This window comes from Bos grunniens, chromosome 18 (assembly GCF_055505025.1).
Source record: "Bos grunniens cultivar Pamir isolate PY7600 chromosome 18, Bosgru_T2T1.0, whole genome shotgun sequence".
Taxonomy (NCBI): Eukaryota; Metazoa; Chordata; class Mammalia; order Artiodactyla; family Bovidae; genus Bos; species Bos grunniens.
The window spans coordinates 13,562,603-13,578,870 of NC_141182.1; the positions used below are offsets into that span (position 1 = coordinate 13,562,603).

General features: G+C 54.3%; 1 protein-coding gene across 13 annotated transcripts in view; it reads left to right on the forward strand.

The window, feature by feature from the left end:
- BANP (BTG3 associated nuclear protein) overlaps window positions 1-15,928 on the forward strand; it is a 70,827-nt gene extending 54,899 nt beyond the window's left edge. For 7 of the 13 annotated variants that reach the window (XM_086350272.1, XM_086350275.1, XM_086350274.1 and 4 more), the window contains 4 exons: window positions 511-573; window positions 2,429-2,467; window positions 13,934-14,173; window positions 15,288-15,928. In XM_086350272.1, the coding sequence (XP_086206398.1) occupies window positions 511-573; window positions 2,429-2,467; window positions 13,934-14,173; window positions 15,288-15,359 (414 nt within the window). In that variant the 3' untranslated portion in view covers window positions 15,360-15,928. The remainder of the gene's footprint in view (window positions 1-510; window positions 574-2,428; window positions 2,468-13,933; window positions 14,174-15,287) is intronic. The other 6 variants (XM_086350273.1, XM_086350277.1, XM_086350276.1 and 3 more) reach the window with 1 other exon arrangement.
- Window positions 15,929-16,268: the final 340 nt, after the last annotated feature.

Consider the following 16,268-nt stretch of genomic DNA (forward strand, 5'->3'; position numbering starts at 1 on the left):
CATAGTCATTGATTTAAAGAGTTGACTGACCTGTTCTCCGTGTGGATACAGGTACAACAGCCACTCACCTTTCTAGTCATGCTGCTGTGTGGCCTTGGGCACCCCCAGGTTACTAGGGGCGCTTCCTGAAAGTCCACAGTTTCTGGTCCCCCTCCCGGTTGATAGTACGATTTAAAAAAAAAAAACACCAAAAACTTCAGTTTTCTGGAAAATTTTGGTTTCTCTTTTTTGTGTGTCCTTCACATTCTTAAATTTGCTCGTTTAGTGACATTTAAAGCGTCAGCAGAGTTTTCCTAGGCCTCGTTGCCCCTTTAAGAATGACTGCAGAATGTTAGTGTTATGGTCTTAAAGTGGTCCTTTGGGAGGCGGGTCAGTCGCTCACACAGTGCTTTGTGACTCTGGCGGCTCTGGCCTCCACTGTCTTGTCCTGAGCTGTGAGGGTGAGTCAGGAGCGAGTGTCTCCTGTCTGCCCTGATGCTTCCTGTGTCTTCTCTTCTGCGGATCCCACAGGGCCACCTACACATCGCCCAGGTGCCTCAGGGGGAGCAGGTGCAGATCACGCAGGACAGTGAGGTAAGTCCACCAGCCCTCCTGGGGCCCACAGGCCTCCTGCACTCCGACCCCTGTAGTGTGCATGACCACTGGGCTGCCCCGGGTGACACAGGCGTCGGCAGCGGCCCCTTGATGTGCGCTTCTGGGGGCCTTCCTGCCCTGGCTGCGCCGGTGGCTGTCAGGGTTTGTTTTTGGACACTGTATGGAGGCTTTTGCTCCTGGAGAGCTGCCCTCTGGACCGCTGTCTCGCCTGAGATACAGACCTTCCTGCACTCCAGCCTAGGGGTGGGAGGAGCATAAGAGGGTTGCCACAGACTGCGGCCTCACCATCCTCCCCACCGGTCTCGGCTTCCTCTGCCCAGGGGGCTGGTGCCTGCCTTGAGGGGGTGGGAGTCCTGTGAGAGAGTACATGTAGGCCTGTGAGCCGCCTCGCAGCTTTCTCTGGCCTCTCCCCACTGGCGTCCTCCTTACTGCTACCCATAGTAAGGATGGAGGCGGGGGCTTCTGGCTGCACGCCTGCCCTCTGTGTGCGTGGCGGCTGCCACGGGGCGCCTGGCTTGGGAAGGTCAGCTTGACTCCCACCTTCTTCCCAAAGGAGAGGCTGAAGGACTGGGGCTGGGAGCCGTCCACTCTGGCCAGCGTGGTTCCCAGCACCTTGTCCAGGACCCTGGACCCACACCCTGACCTTTGTGCCCAGTGTGGGTGGAGCTGAGGGATGGGCTTGCTTCCTGCTTCAGGGCTATTACCCCCCCAACCTCTGGGTCCCAGGTCCCAGGAGACCTGGACCCTCTGGGTCCCAGGTCCCTGTGGGCTTGCTGGCTCAACATTCTTAAGGGGGTGTCTGTGATCTCACACAGAGCAGCAGGTTGTGGGGGCTGGGGTAGGGGAGCAGACTGCAGGCTAAGTGGGGGCACCCCCAGAAGTCTGGGGCTTCGCTTCACTGGGCACGGGTGAGGGGCCACACCCACAGAGGGCTGGGCATCCACCAGCTCACCTGCCTTGCCACCTCCCTCCATGGGGGCTCTTGAAGGAAATCTGCAAGGGTGGGATAAGGAGGAAGCAATGTGTGTTGCTTTTATACTGTTTCTGCTAAAACTTCACTAGAGTACTTCTGAATTTCCATTTTTATTATCGATTTTACTCACTTTTCCTCCAGTTTCCTTAACTGAATCCTTTGTCCATAGAACCTAGTGTTTTTTGCTTCCATTAGGAATTGGGTGCACTGAATTAGAAGCAGTTGCTGATAGTATAATGATTACTTTGTAATAAGTTACAGCATGCAGTTAGTCTTCTTATCACATTAAAACCTTACCTTGTTCATTTAAAAATTAGGTAATTATTTTGTCAAAATGAGGATATTCGTAGAGATGTTTAGCAGAGCCTACCAGACTTAAAGCAACTATTTTTTTAAACCAATGAAAATGGATTTCCAGCTGATGAGATCCTGGTGTATGTGTGGTCTGGTTAATTGCATTGTGTCCCACAGGTTTCCTGGTTGCAGCAATGCCACGTGATGTGTCCAGGGTCTCGTGGGGGAGTGTGGGACCTCTCTGGGCTACTTTAAATTCTTCTTTTGAGTCTAAGATTGGTTCCAAGTAAAAAGTTAGAAGAAAATAACATTTTCATATGGAGTCAGGGTTGGGGGTTAGGTCCAATGTTTTTTAATTGGTTTGCTTTGTTTTTGTAAGAAAAAATAGTATTTGTAAATGTAGCTTAAGTATTTTGAGGTTTTTATGGCTATGGAGGATTGTGTTTTTGTAGAATGGATGTTAACAGTCCTGCTGATTCTCACAAACGGCCTGGGGACATTCCTGCCTCTGTGTCTTGAGTCTTGAAGCATTGTTGTTGATTGCCTTTTTTTAAATCTGTTTTGCAGGGCAATCTGCAGATACACCATGTGGGACAGGATGGGCAGGTAAGTGCTCACTTGTGGTGGGTCCCAGCTCATGTTGCTGCAGGCAGGGTGGGGCTTGTGGATGGCGGGGCCCTGGGCCGCTGTGCAGTCTCTGTCTGCAATATAAGGCAGAGTTTGTTCCCGTTTATTTCTGTCAAACTCTAATCACTGCCATTTTCTTCTGGTCCTGAGAAAAGACACAGAAACCCTCACTGAGCTCACCTGATGTGAACTGTCCAGAGCTGTGAGAGTCCCCAGGCCATCTAGAGGCCCAGGGGCCTGCTGTGTCTAGGGCTGCTCCTGGGGCTGGAGCTGGGCTGTCCCCCCAACCCCTTGGTCCTCACGCAGGCTCCCTGCGTGGCCTGGGGCCTCACAGCATGGTGGCCAGGCCCCCAAGGGATGTGGCTAGCTTTTGAGAGCTGGGACGCAGACACGCAGGCCCCGAGGTGACCCCCCTCCGGAGGGCGGTGTGGGCTGTCCGTGTCCTGCTCTGAATCAGGAGGACGAGCTGTGAGGTGGTCGGCAGGGAGGCATGTGGCATCTCTCGGCACCCACGCTGGGCCCCGTGCAGCTTGATCGTGAGCTGCTGAAGGGCAGGGCCGTGTCCTTCCTATAAAGGCAGGGTCCTGCCTGAGCGCCAGAAGAGGCCAGGCAGATTCCCATGGAGACGGTTGTTGGGTGATTCACGCACCATAAGCCCTGAAAGTGAGCCCCCTGCTCAGGCAGATGGGTTGGTGGTTACCCTGTCAGCCCTAGCATCGACCTCAGCCCAGCCACCTGAGTGGCATAAAACCCCCATCGAGAAACTTGACACGACTATTAACTGTGTGCTTTGTTGTTGGGGCAGCTTGGCCGATGGTAAAGTTGGGGGTGTTTTTTATAATTAGAGTGTATTGTTAAGATTTTGTTTAACTGGTGTTCAGTCGCTCAGTTGTGTACAACTCTTTGTGACCCCGTGGACTGCAGCATGCCAGGTTTCTCTGTCCTGCACCATCTCCGGGAGCTTGCTCAAACTCATGTCCATTGAGTTGGTGATGCTATCCAACCATCTCATCTTCTGTCATCCCCTTCTTCTCCTATCTTCATTCTTTGCCAGCATCAGGGTCTTTTCTAATGAGTTGGCTCTTTGCATCAGGTGGCCAAAGTGTCGGAGCTTCAGCTTTAACATCAATCCTTCTAGTGAATATTCAGGATTGATTTCCTTTAGGGTTGATTGTTTCATCTCCTTGCTGTCCACGGGACTCGGAAGTGTCTTCTCTAGCACCACTGTTCAAAAGCATCAGTTCTTTGGTGCTCAGCCTTCTTTATGGTCCAGCTCTCACATCCATACATGACTATTGGAAAAACCATAGCTTTGACCAGACAGACCTTTGTTGGCAAAGTGATGTCTCTGCTTTTCAATCGTTGTCTAGGTTTCTTACAGCTTTTCTTCCAAGGAGCAAGCGTCTTTTAATTTCATGGCAGCACTCACCATCTGCAGTGATTTTGGAGCCCAAGAAAATAAAGTCTCTCACTGTTTCCATTGTTTCCCCATCTGTTTGCCATGAAGTGATGGGACTGGATGCCATGATCTTAGTTTTTTGAACGTTGAGTTTTAAGCCAGCTTTTTTACTTTCCTCTCATCTTCATCAAGAGGCTCTTTAGTTCCTCTTTGCTTTAGTCTTAAGATGTCCTTTTCTACATTAAAAAATTGAGATCTAGGAAAATCTAGAGTTATACAATTTCTGGGGTACATTTTGCATTCTGTTCATCTTGATTTGGGGGGAGTTTAAGAAAACAAAGCAAAGACCCCAGCATTTATTGGCGTGACTAAAAAGTCGTGCACCCGAGCAGACTGTTGGGAAGAGGCGCCTCTGTTTGCAGGGCTCGTCAGCGCCCAGGCACAGTGTGCTCCCGGGAGGAGCACTTTGTCGTTTCGGTCAGCCCCAGTGTTGACTGAGCGTGTGAGGAAGGTAGGAGCAGACCCGTGGGCTGTTTCCTGCCTGTGGCACTGTGCATTCAGCAGGCGCCTGGGTATGGAGCCAGGGATTTGTGGGTCAGGTGATTATGACCTAGTGGGATGTCTCTACTCTGTCATCAGGCAGCATCGTATCTGTTGGAACATTTGAATCGGGCCTGATTTTGTCTATATTTTGGAGATTTTTGCCTCATGAGAAATCTTTGAAGACTGCAGTCTCTTTATATTGGGAACTGTGAAATGGTTTGATACTGTTTCAACTAGATGCGTATTTTGGTAGAAGATTTTTATTTTTTTACAGTTGTGGTTAATGTAATCTAAAATGTGTGTGAAAAAGGTTTGTGTGTGTATGCAGGCTGAATGACATCAGGACACTTGGAAACCTGGGAGATGGGTATGTTCTGGTAAGCCCATCTCTGTAGTGATGAATATGCCAGACACACACAAACATGTACACACACACACGGTTCACGTGGCTTACAGAAAGACAGGCCGCATGGTGATGGGGCCACGTTCCTCTTGCATCTGTGAGATGTTTCCTCAGGATCTAGATAAACAGCTCTGGCTTTCTTGAGACTCTGAAGCCTCTCATGACATCTTTGGCTTTTGTGTACATCCTTATACTTTGCTTAAAATTGAATTTCAGTAGCTTTCAGAATTTTTTCCGTAAAACAAGGCCTTATAAACCCAGCTGGGAAAAAGATTAGAAGAGATGGGAAGTATCCAACATTTTATGTGTAGATCTTTTTTGGAGTGGATGAGAAGAAGGGCTGTGTGTGTGGGGGTGGGGGGGTGGTATGGTGTGCGTGCAGGGTCCTTTATCTGTGGCGTTGGAGCAGTCTCTGCCATCCCAGGGCTCCAGTCCACTGTCAGTGGTCTGCGACACCTTGCCACCAGCACACACTGTCACTTCACTTCTAAGAAAAATGTTTCCTTCAAGAAAATACATTCCTGCCAAAATGCAGACACACTTCTTGGAGAACCTAGGTAGCTTGGGATTAATCCCTCTCGGAAAAGCCTTCTCTACCAGAAACGGTGGAAAATATAATTTAATCTATAAAAGGGCAGATGCAGAGAAAGTTTGGTGTTGACTGGTTCCCAGAAATATCCTAGAGAGGTCACAGAAGCAGCCCTGTGTCTTCTGTCTTGCTGAGTGTGGTGCTGTGGGCCGTCACCCTGCTTGAGGCAGCTGGCCCCGTCGGCCCTGGTTTCCTGCTCCCAGTTCCATTCCTCAGGAATCCTGTTCCCCCAAGGAGGCTTGGGGCTGTGGGAGGGTACCCAGTGCCCAGGATTCACCGTTCAGTGTCTCCTGGGCCTGTGGGCAGCAGGGAAGGCAGCTTCAGGCTGAGGGGAACTAGTTAGTGCCCCCAGCATGTCAGTCTGGGCCTGTCACCTGTCCCTGGAGTTGTTCCAAACAAGATGGTTTCAGGTTGGACAAGGCCAGGAGGACGTTGACTGAGATTTAGGCTGGAAACATACGGTAATGCTTTTAAGAGGAAGTTGCATGTTGCAGTTACTTGTGTACGTGATTCCAGTATCGTAGGTTGTTGGAATCACATTGTCTTCGGAGGCTCTTGTTGGTTGAGGCCAAGTAGCTTTACAGTAAAACCCCTAAGGCTCTTCCTATTGTTGGATGATCGCCCATGGCCCTGAACCCCTTTGGTCAAGTCTCACCTCAAAGGCTTTGACTCCAGACTTTCAAGGGAGGAGAGACAGGCCTTCAAATTGGAGAATCGTTTCTGATCCATTTTATCATTTTCAAATATATGTTTGAAATGTTCAATTAAATAGCTTTGATTCCATTAGATCGAAACTTTATTCATTTCTGTTTTTCACCCACCCACTGTAGTGTGACTTTTCAGCACTCGGGGATTCCCTGTTGGTGAATGAGTGCAGTGGCATTAGTTAACTGTAGGATACCTGTTGGTTGAAGGCGTGTTGCTGCTCTTGTGTTTTTAAGCCATTTAAAAACGTACCATATGTCCATTGATGATTTTAGACGAGTTATTACCTGGAAATTTACAGAGGAGAGCTTACCTGAAACTCACAGCTCAGTAGGCTGAAAAATGGTGACTTTTGAGTCGTTCCAAATTTGTTTTCAGTGTGGCCCAAGTTATAAAGCTTTTTCCACATAGGAAAGCTTGGTGATTTCTCTGGAGTCTTCTGAAGCTCTTCTGTCCCTGCCTGTTTTCTGAGAGAGGCCTGCGGGCAATTTGGAGCCCACGCCGGTGCTGGGCCAGCGTCTTGGCGTTTGGGTGACGGCACAGAGCAGCTAAGGATCCTCCCCCAAGAATTTTGCTCCAGACGCCGTCAGGGAGCTGCTGTCCTCCAGGACGAAGCGAGATACCCCTCCTGCTCCACAGGCTGACTCTGTCAGTTTCTGGTTTGGCGGAGGGTGGGTGGAAGCCGAGCCCTCTGATGGGGCTGCCCCATGACATGCTGGCTGTCTCTCCAGATGGTTCACTTCTGTACAGTCAGGGACAGGAGATGGGAGGTGCCATGGGGACGTGTCCCTCCTGTCTGCCCGGCCCCAGCTTTTCCCCCAGCAGACTCCAGGCGCCGTGACCGCCCATGAGGCAGACCCTGGAGGACAGTTCTCCATCCTCTTAGCTCAGGCATGTCTGGACTTGGGGGCTGCAGTCTCAAGGTGGGTGGCTGCCCGGTGCACAGCATCTGAGCTTTATGCAGTGGACTCGGGCACGTGGGGTCTGGAGTTGGCACTGGGCTGCCCCACGCCAGGGGAAACAGGACCACCTGAGGACCTGCAGAGTGAGAGCCGAGTTCTCACAGGGCCGGGACACGAGGGTGCCCTCGAGCCATGTGGCAGCAGAGTCACTGCAGCAGAGCGGCCTTCCAAGCGCAGTGTCATTTCCCACTTTTTTCCTCACTTTGTGAGTGAACCTCGGAGTTCTCTTGAGGTTAACTTCACTGTGGGTATAAGGAATCACGCCTCTAGAAATCAGGGCACAGTGTGATCAGGGTGCCTGGGCATGAGACTGAAGCCACTGCTCTGATGGGTCTGGAGTCTGAGGTTGGTGGGCGGGATCCCAGTCTGGGCCCTGGGGAAGTCATGTTCAAAATCTGGCAGAGCCTCTGCAGCAGAGGTTGACTTCTGGTCCAGAAGGTTCCGAGGAATCAGGATGGCTTCTCCTGCATTTCCTGTAGTCAGGTACTGAGATGAACGTCCTGCCCCCAAGTAAAGTGAAATTGGTGTGACGTGCCCCTGGGTTGGAGAGTGTCTGGCACACCTGGCAGGTATTGTGTGTGAGAGATGAGGGAGGGAGGGGTGGAAGGACCCTTGAGCTGACAGGTACCTGAGCATGGTAGGCATTCAGGGTAGAAAACTGATATAGAATTATTTTCATGTGTAAACAGACACAGTCACTGATGTCAAGAGTGCAGGCTGACATTTCATGTTGACCCCCAAAGTGAACCGAGCAGACGGTTCACTGAGTGGCCCCGCAGCGAGCGTCAGTGCTGCCTCCCGTCCTCCCCTGAGCTGGCACAGGTGTTGTCAGCCATGTCCCCATAATGTTCCCGTGTGACCTGTGCTTGCATGGACACATGCACACACCTGTGCTGAGCAGTGAAGGAAATGCACACACACACACACACACACGTGCTGACCAGTGAAGGCCTGCCCAGACTCTGAGGGTGGCCGTCTTGTGGTGAGTGATACGGCTCGGAGTGGACATGGACTCTGGAGCAGACACCTCTGACAGATGCTTGAGCTGTGGAGGGTGGCAGGAACCTCCTAGCTGCACAGGCCATCTAGACGTGGCTCCAAGAGGCTGGGGAGCCGCCCAGGGACACTGGCACAGCAGTTGGAGTTTGGCTGAAACAGAAAGGAAAGCGGGGGCTCCTTACAAGTCAGCGTTAAGGACGTGACTGCTGGGTGGGCCTTACATTTGGGGCAATGCTGCACTGGCGTCTGAGTTGAGCTCCCCAGAACTAGAGGGTAACCCCAGGTAGATGAGGACAGACGGGCAGGTGTTTGGCCAGGAGAGAAGCCAAAGAGGTGGAGAGAAAGGCTCAAACCCCTTTCTTCACGGAGGCTGGTGGAGAGAGATTACCCTTTAGAGGGAGAGTTCTCTAGCGTCACCTGGCGTGGTGAGGTTCCCACTGTCTGGTCTGTGTTCTCCTGCTCGACTCTTCCTAATGCGCCCGCCCTCCTGACTGGCTGTGGTGTAGTGGTGTGCCCAGCGGCCTCGAGGGGCCGCCCAGTGCCTTCAGAGCCTCTTGTGTTTGCTTGTTTTCTCTGGCTTGTGGTCCTGGGCATGTGAGTTAGCCTGAGTCCCCACTTTCTCCCGGGCTGAGAGGCGCTCGGGGTAACAAACGACGACACCTGTGCCCTGTGTCCAGGCTGCAGCTCTTGAGCTGCGGGCCCTGCTCCCCTGCAAGCCCACTGGCCTGGTGGTCTCAGCCGCGTGCAGGGCCTGTCTGCTCACAGGCAGGCTGAATGATGACCATGGTCGTGTGCGTGTCGTCCTGACGCCAGCAGCAGGGCGGCGTCTGTGCCCCATGTGCAGTGCAGACATACATGTCGCTGGTAGTCGGCTGCACTCTCGTGTGAGCCTGCTCTTTCCAGCAGCACCCCTGCTTCGGAATGCAGCCCCCAGTTCCCTGTGCCGGTGCGGGGTGGGCTGGGACGCTTGTCTCCTGTCCCCCCGTCTGGGTGGGCGGCTGTAGCCAGGTACTGTTGGGGAGGTGCAGATGTGCACACCATTGAAGGCTGAAGGCTGGGAGCCCGACACCAGGGTGCTGGCAAGGGCCATCTTGCTGGTTAACGTCCCCACATGGTTCCTCGATGTTCGCGGGGGCGGGGCCCATGCCTCTCCTCTTCCTGGGGAGCGTTGAGCCCTCATGGGCTCAACAAAAATTACTGTTGGGTTTACTGTGATGGGACAAGAAGAACTTCTCAAAAACGTGGCGCAGTCTTCTTACCGAGTTTAAGTCAGCAGGGAGCACTCAGCAAGTGACCCACTGAGCTCCGCCCCATGGCCTCATCTAACCCGTCTCCACATGCCGGCATGGTGGATCGTTGGGCTTCTGGGATCGAAGGACTCCAGAGCATCCGTCTGCCTCAGGAGGGATGTGGGACGTGGGACAGTGCTGCTCGGGGGCAGAATGGGGTGTAGGCCGCTTTGGCCCAGAGACCTGCTTGACCGTGTGTGTCACATCAGATGTCAGACATGGCCTCTGGGGGCAGGCCCCTCCTGGGGGGCGGGGGCAGGCGGCCGTGGGTTGTTGAGCAGACTCCGGGGCAGGGGGTGGGCAGTCTTCTGGCAGGGTGGGGCAGGCGGCTGGGGGGGTGTTGAGCAGACTCCTGGGGGGGTTGGGCAGTCTTCTGGCAGGGTGGGGCAGGCTCCTGGGGCGCCACAGCCATGGTGGAGCTGGACCCAGTGGCCATCGCTCAGTGGGTCACTTGCTGAGTGCTCCCTGCTGACTTAAACTCGGTAAGAAGACTGCGCCTCGTCTTTGAGAAGTTCTTTCTTGTCCCATCACAGTAAACCCAACAGTAATTTTTGTGGTTCTGCGCAGTAAGTTTTCCAAACTAAAGAAGGAAATGGTAGGAGCCGAGTACACAGTTGGGGGGCAGGGGAGCGAGGGAGGCCTGAGCTCTGCTTCCTGGTTGTCCGCATCCTTGGTGGGTGTTTTAGCTGTGAGGGTGACGGTGGGCACCCTCTCCCTTCCCCAGTAGATCACTTACATGTGTAATTAAAACCTGTCTTGTTTTCCTGCTCCATCTCGCCCACTCCCTACCCACCCCACCTGCCCCTTTTAGAAGTCTGAGGCCTGGGGCCCGTGGGGAGGTGGCGGCCGTGGACTTGACTCTGGCTGAGTTGTTCCACCCTCTTGCTCCTCAGCCCCCTACTTGACCAGATGGTCTTCAGACTCGTGGTTGAGATTTGTTCCAGGGACGCTGCCTCTGAGATGGTGGGCTGGACACTGCGTGTCTGCAGACTTGTGTTTTTGCTTTCTTGTGTTTGTCTAGGCTTTGTTTTCCTGCTCCCAGACTGTGTTTGAGGCTCAGGCTCCGATGCCGCCAGGCATGAAGCAGAGGGCACAGGCTGCTTGTCCTGCCGCCTGCCCTGCGGTGCCGAGACCGGGTCCCTGAGGCATCTCCCGTCACCCGGGCTATAAATCTGGTTTCTGCTGCTGCCCTGTCAGCTATGGAAGCACCAGCTTGCCAGCTGGCTGTAGCATGCTTCCTAAAGCGTTGAGTCTATGGTCTGGAGCCCTGACTCCTCCTGTGAGGAACCTCCAGGCTGGGCCTTGCACTGTGGGCCCCAGGAACACGCAGGAAGTACTCTCTGCTCAGTTCTCTTTGGTTCTATCCATGTCCACTGGGGTTCCTTGAAGGTCGTGCTGGTGTCTGACCATCCTGAGCAGGAACTCAAAGTAGGATCTGAGGTAGGGGCTTCGTGTTCTCATCCTCGGGTTTAGAGGCTTAGGAATCGTTATTTATTTCTGGCATTTGCTGTACGAACGTATGAAATAGATTTTGTGCTGCTGGGTCTCCTGGCTGGTTGTCAGTTTAGGGCGTCTTCCTCTTGCCTCCTTGTCTTTCTGTCACGGGAAAAGCTGCTCTTTGAATTAACATCCGGATTTGGAGAAGTCCACTGGTAGATTGCATTCCCTTAACCAGCTGGGTTCAAGCAGAAATGCAGACACCAGTTGGTGACCTTGGCTCCTCCAGGTGGCCTCAAGTGTGGGGTCTGGGCCAGTTTCTGGCCACACATCTAAGCTGAAAGCCTGTCTTCTGAGTGCTTGAGGGTTTTCTGGTTGGTTTGTGTTTTCAGGTTGGGTGTGTGTGTGTCTGGGTGGGTTCTTGGTTGGGTTCAGAATTTTGTTTCTAAATATTACTGAAAAGTCCTTGGGTTTCTTGCATTTATTTTAGATTTTGCACCAGTTTTGCATTATCTCATTTGGGTGTTAAACAGAGTTTCAGAATTGGCAGAATATAGAGGAGAACCAGATGTGCGCACTCCAAAAAAACAGTGCTGGTAGATCCAGGGTTCCCTCGGTCGGCTGCTCCACATCCATGCCCTGTGCCATTTTTCTTTGGTCTGAAAATAACGGGCTATGCTCCAGAAACACGCAGGAAGCTTACAACCAAGGCCAGTCAGGTGGCGTGAGCCGCACCCGAGTCCACACAGATGTGTCTCCGCGGCCCCGGGGCTCCCACTCCCGGTCCAGTCCCGGGAGCCTGGCGTGCTGCTCCTGGCTGCTGTCCTGGGAGTTTGCTGCTGCCCAGTTAGATGTTCCTGAGGGCCCAGCCCCACCCCGCTCCACCCTGCAGCCTGCGAGCAGGAAGGAGCCACAGCTCGCTGCTGGGAGACGTGGGAGCCGGTCCAGGTGTGCTGGGCCCTTGCCATCCGGCAGGACCTCTGACTGCAGGCTGGTCCTCTGCCAGAGCGAGGCCCCCAGCTGGTGTCCAGTGGGCTCATGGCCTTGGGTGCTGCGGGGATCCTGCTGCTTTGAGCTAAAGACTTGACGTCAGCGGGCGTCCTCGTCACCCATTAGGATCCAGGTCAGCACGTCCCGTCCCCGCTGGACCAAGTTTCGGGAGGCTGCACGGCCCAGCCCGCGGTGTCTGTGCAGTTGGCCTACAAAGCACTTTGTTCTGTTTATCTTCCCAGGAGAAGCGCCCTGCTTCTGGTGCTGTGACTGCTGGTTGGGTGTCCACCCCTGCCCCTCCCTCCGGAGAGGCCCAGGCTGCAGAACTCCCTGAGGCCCTTTGGGTTGTCTTTTGTGGGATTGTGCGGGCCCCATGCTGGGCCGGGTGCGCTTCCTGGCAGAGCTGTGGTATCCTAGCTCCCGGCCGGGGGTGCTCCTGCCAGAGCCTCAGGGCCAGTGGGGGGCGGGGAGCATCGCAGAGCCAGCTTCCTGACCACTCCTCACAGCCTGCTCCTGTCCCAGTCCTGTGTAGCTTTGAGAAGACATGTTCTTAAGTCAGGGGCGGGTGGCACAGCTGGGCTCCTCATGGGGCCACCCTCCCTGTGGGAGGCACTGTCGTCACCCCTCTTTACCTGCAGGGATGTGTGTCACGTGACCCCTAGAGCCTGCCCGCAACAGTAGATAGTACCTAACCCATGCTGCATTCTTCCTGTGCGTGCACACCTGTGTGATGTCTAATCTGTAAATCAGGTGCAGTGAAAGAATCTCATGTGGCCAGCGTTGCTGCTCTGGGGCTTCGGGGCCCTTGTGAAGTAGGGGAAGCCTGTGACCCCTCGACAGTTGAGACACTGCTGAGTGCTCACGAGGCGGGGAGTGGGGGCACAAGGTCAAAGGTCAGGATGGTGCAGAGTGTCCTCTTGGGGCTCAAAACAGCAAACTTCAGGACACATTTATTTCTGGAATTTCCCCTTTAATATTTCTAGACTGCCGTTGATTGCGGGTAACTGAAACCTAGGATGAGAAGGCGGCTTGGTGGGTGGAGCAGCCCTGGAGGCCGGGACACCAGGCGTTTCCTGGTAGAGCATCGGAGCCCGGCCTGGTTGGTGCCTTTGCTCCAGGCTTGCTCATCTCACGTGAGAAGCAGGTCCTCCTTCTCAAGGGAGTCAGAGCCGCTATTCCCAAGGAGACGCTTGTCTCCATCGCTACCCTTGTCCCCCCAACCTGGGTAACAGACCTCCCTGCACTTTTTGGGGGCAGGGGATGGTGCCGAGAGTGGCTTTCTTGGAAGAGTCTGGAGGGCCCGCAAAGTAAGGGTTCAACTCATTCCTGAGTCACTTATCAAGACCAAACCAGCGTGGGAATGTTTCAAAGGCATGTTATTTGGAATGAATTCCCAGTTGAGAACATTTTACTATTTTTATTTTTATTTATTCTCTAGACTGGTAATGGGCCTGCCTTCCTCATTATAAATGTTGCATGTTTAGATCCCGGGGTTTCTGACTTTGTAATTCTTAAGATTTAATCAGCTGTGCAGATCGTGTGAAAAGTCACTTTATTGGCAATGCCAAGAGGAAGAGCTCTCTGTTAGAGTACCACAGATGCCTTCCGCTTAGCTCATCACCAGGACCAGAGTGCCATGATTTCATAAGTTTCATTAAAAGATAGTTTTTGACTTGATTTTAAATTCATATATTAAGGGATCTTTCACCAGGACAACAACAACAAAACCAGGACGACGACGTAGCACCTAACACGTGTGGTTGAGTCCAGGACCCGCAGGGGCGAGGTCAGGGCCAGGGGACTTACAGGGGTGGCACCCAGGGGGACCAGCTCACAGAGCGTCCCTGCACAGGGTGAGTGCCAGTGAACAGCGCCAGTGCAGTACGTCTGCACTGCCTGACACGTCCACTCGGCAGCTCGTCGGCTCCCCCAACCTCAGGCGGGTTGCTGTGGGATTTGGGGCCTGGCGATCACATGCCTGTTTCTGCCCCAGCTCCTGCCAGGGTGACTCCAGGCTGGGGGTCTAGAAGTTTCCAGGTTGCCAGGATGCGGCTGCACGTTTGAATCACTGTTGTTCAGTCGTTCAATCCTGTCCTCTGTGTTGATGCGTGTCTTCTCTGTGTCTCAAGGTGCTCCAGGGGGCCCAGCTGATAGCAGTGGCTTCTTCGGACCCGGCTGCCACAGGGGTGGACGGCTCGCCGCTCCAGGGCAGCGACATCCAGGTCCAGTATGTCCAGCTGGCGCCAGTGACCGACCACACCGCTGCGGCCCAGGTGGGTCCTCCCTTCGGGAAGTGCACAGGGCCCGGGGCTCCTGCAGGTGTGGACACGCTTGGGCCTTTCTACCTCGGACCTTCTTCCGTGAGGAAGGTAAGTGACCGTGAGAGGCGCCCGTGTGGACCTAGGCGCTCACTTGGGATTCTGTCTCTCGTAAGTGCCTGGAAGTGTGAAGGTGAGAAGTCGGTTCCTGGCCCAGGGACCAGCTTGAAACCAGTTCTTGAGCTACTCTCAGGCACATGTTTACCTATGAGTTTAGAGACCAAATCAGGTGCACCCGAGGCCTTGCTGTTCTTCAGGTCGGGGCAGGGCCAGCCCAGGGTCCGAGGTCCTGCAGGCCCGCGTGTGGGTTTGTAACCCCCAGTGATGGTGCTTGGTCAGTAGACCATCATGGCCTCCCCTGGGTCTGGGGGAGCCAGACTTGGACCCCCGTGTGGTGCCCAAGCCCATAGGACAGGCAGAATCATCAGGGTCTCTCAGGGTGTGGTCAGGCTCAGACTGCTGGGGCGGGGGTGACACGGGTGTGCTCTCCTCAGCGCCCTCAAACCCAGCCCCTCTGGAGGACGCCTGTGCTGAGCCCTCAGACGGGTGGGCAGACACCCCCACTCCTGCCACCCCCACTATCGGGAAACACTATTGTGTCCATGGGACGTTTGCACTGAGAAAGCACAGCCTTGAGCCGCAGTCGGAAGAGCAGCGCCAGCCTCACGGGCACTCTGCCTCCCCTGTGTGGCCCCGGGAGCCATCCAGCTAAAATTCCTGCCAGGGGAGCCCACCTGCATTACCTTTGACCAATGGCTTAGGGAAGTCCGATAAACCGCCAAACTGTCTCTCTCTGGGGGCCCCATTCTTGGTGGCTGAGACGCGTGGTCAGTGACTTACTCTAAGATTGTATTTTTCCCTTTGACTTATCGTAAACCTGTAAATATGCTGACCACTTGAAGGGTGCCCCCAGTGAGAAGCAGGGTGGGAATGGAACCCAGTGCTGGTAGAGGGGGCGGTGCTGGGGCACTTGTGGGAGGGGTGAGTGGGTGGGTGGGTGGGGGCAAAGTGGAGGCCCTGCAGAGGGACGTCGGCGTCCCTGGATCTGTCAGTGCCTGGGCCACCAGCCCAAGTATGTGTTCTACTCCATGCCTGAAAACCATGTGTGTCTTGTGACCGGGCGTGGTCTGGGCCCCTTGATGGAAAGCCCTCTCCCTTCTTGCAGGCGGCTGACGCCCTGCAGCCCACCCTTCAGCCCGAGATGCAGCTGGAGCACGGGGCCATCCAGATCCAGTGAGGCTGTTGACCCTCCCAGACCCGAGCCACGCCGCCGCTGCGTGCTGACCCCTGCACGCTGGCCCCTGCCACCTACACCGTTCACATGCGCCCGCCCCTCGGCTTCGCACGGGAGGGGCCCGCCCGCGTGCTGCTAAAGTGCATCCGAGCGCCTGTCTGCCGGGAGTGTGCCCTGGGAAACAAAGACAACGGTAGCCCCTGCCGCCCCGCCCAGAGACCCTGTTTCTTTTGATCTCCCCGAACGTCCAGGGAAGGAGCGGGAAGCACAGTGCGGTTGCGTCAAGTGCACGCCGGAAATCAAGAACTGCGATATTTTTCTCTGTTCAAACAGCTTTTTTTAATTTGCTATGGTGTTTATAACAAAAAAGAAAATCGAAAAAAAAAACGGAGTAGCAGAAACCTTTTGCTGTGTGATCTGTTCAGTGTAACAAGGATAGATGTTCACAGGAGACGACTAATGATTTTGATGGAGACGTTGCTTACCTACTTTTTTAGGGGGACGGATGCGCTCAGCGCTGTAATTGTGCATTTCTAATGAAATGAATGAAATAAAATGTATTTATGACCATGGCAGCTGTCACGGTGTTTCCTCCTGGGAGCTGCCTCCTCCCCGAGCACCGCCCTCAACCCGAAGCCAGCCTTGCTTCTTCCTCCTCTGGGCGCTCAGCATCACCCCAGGCCTGACACGGCCTCCTGCAGCCCCAGAACGTTCCAGCTCCAGGGGGTCCTTGGAGGAAGTCATGTCCGAAGGAGCCCTGTTGTGTATAAACAGTAAAGAGAAGGGCAGGAAAGGAAAGGAGTTCCACACAGAAGCCCCTGAGGGGGTTCGTGTTAACCATGGCCAGTGGGTCTGGCCTGCTCTGCCCCTGTCGTCTGTTAGCTGGTGAAGTCCCCACAGTAGCTGTGCTCA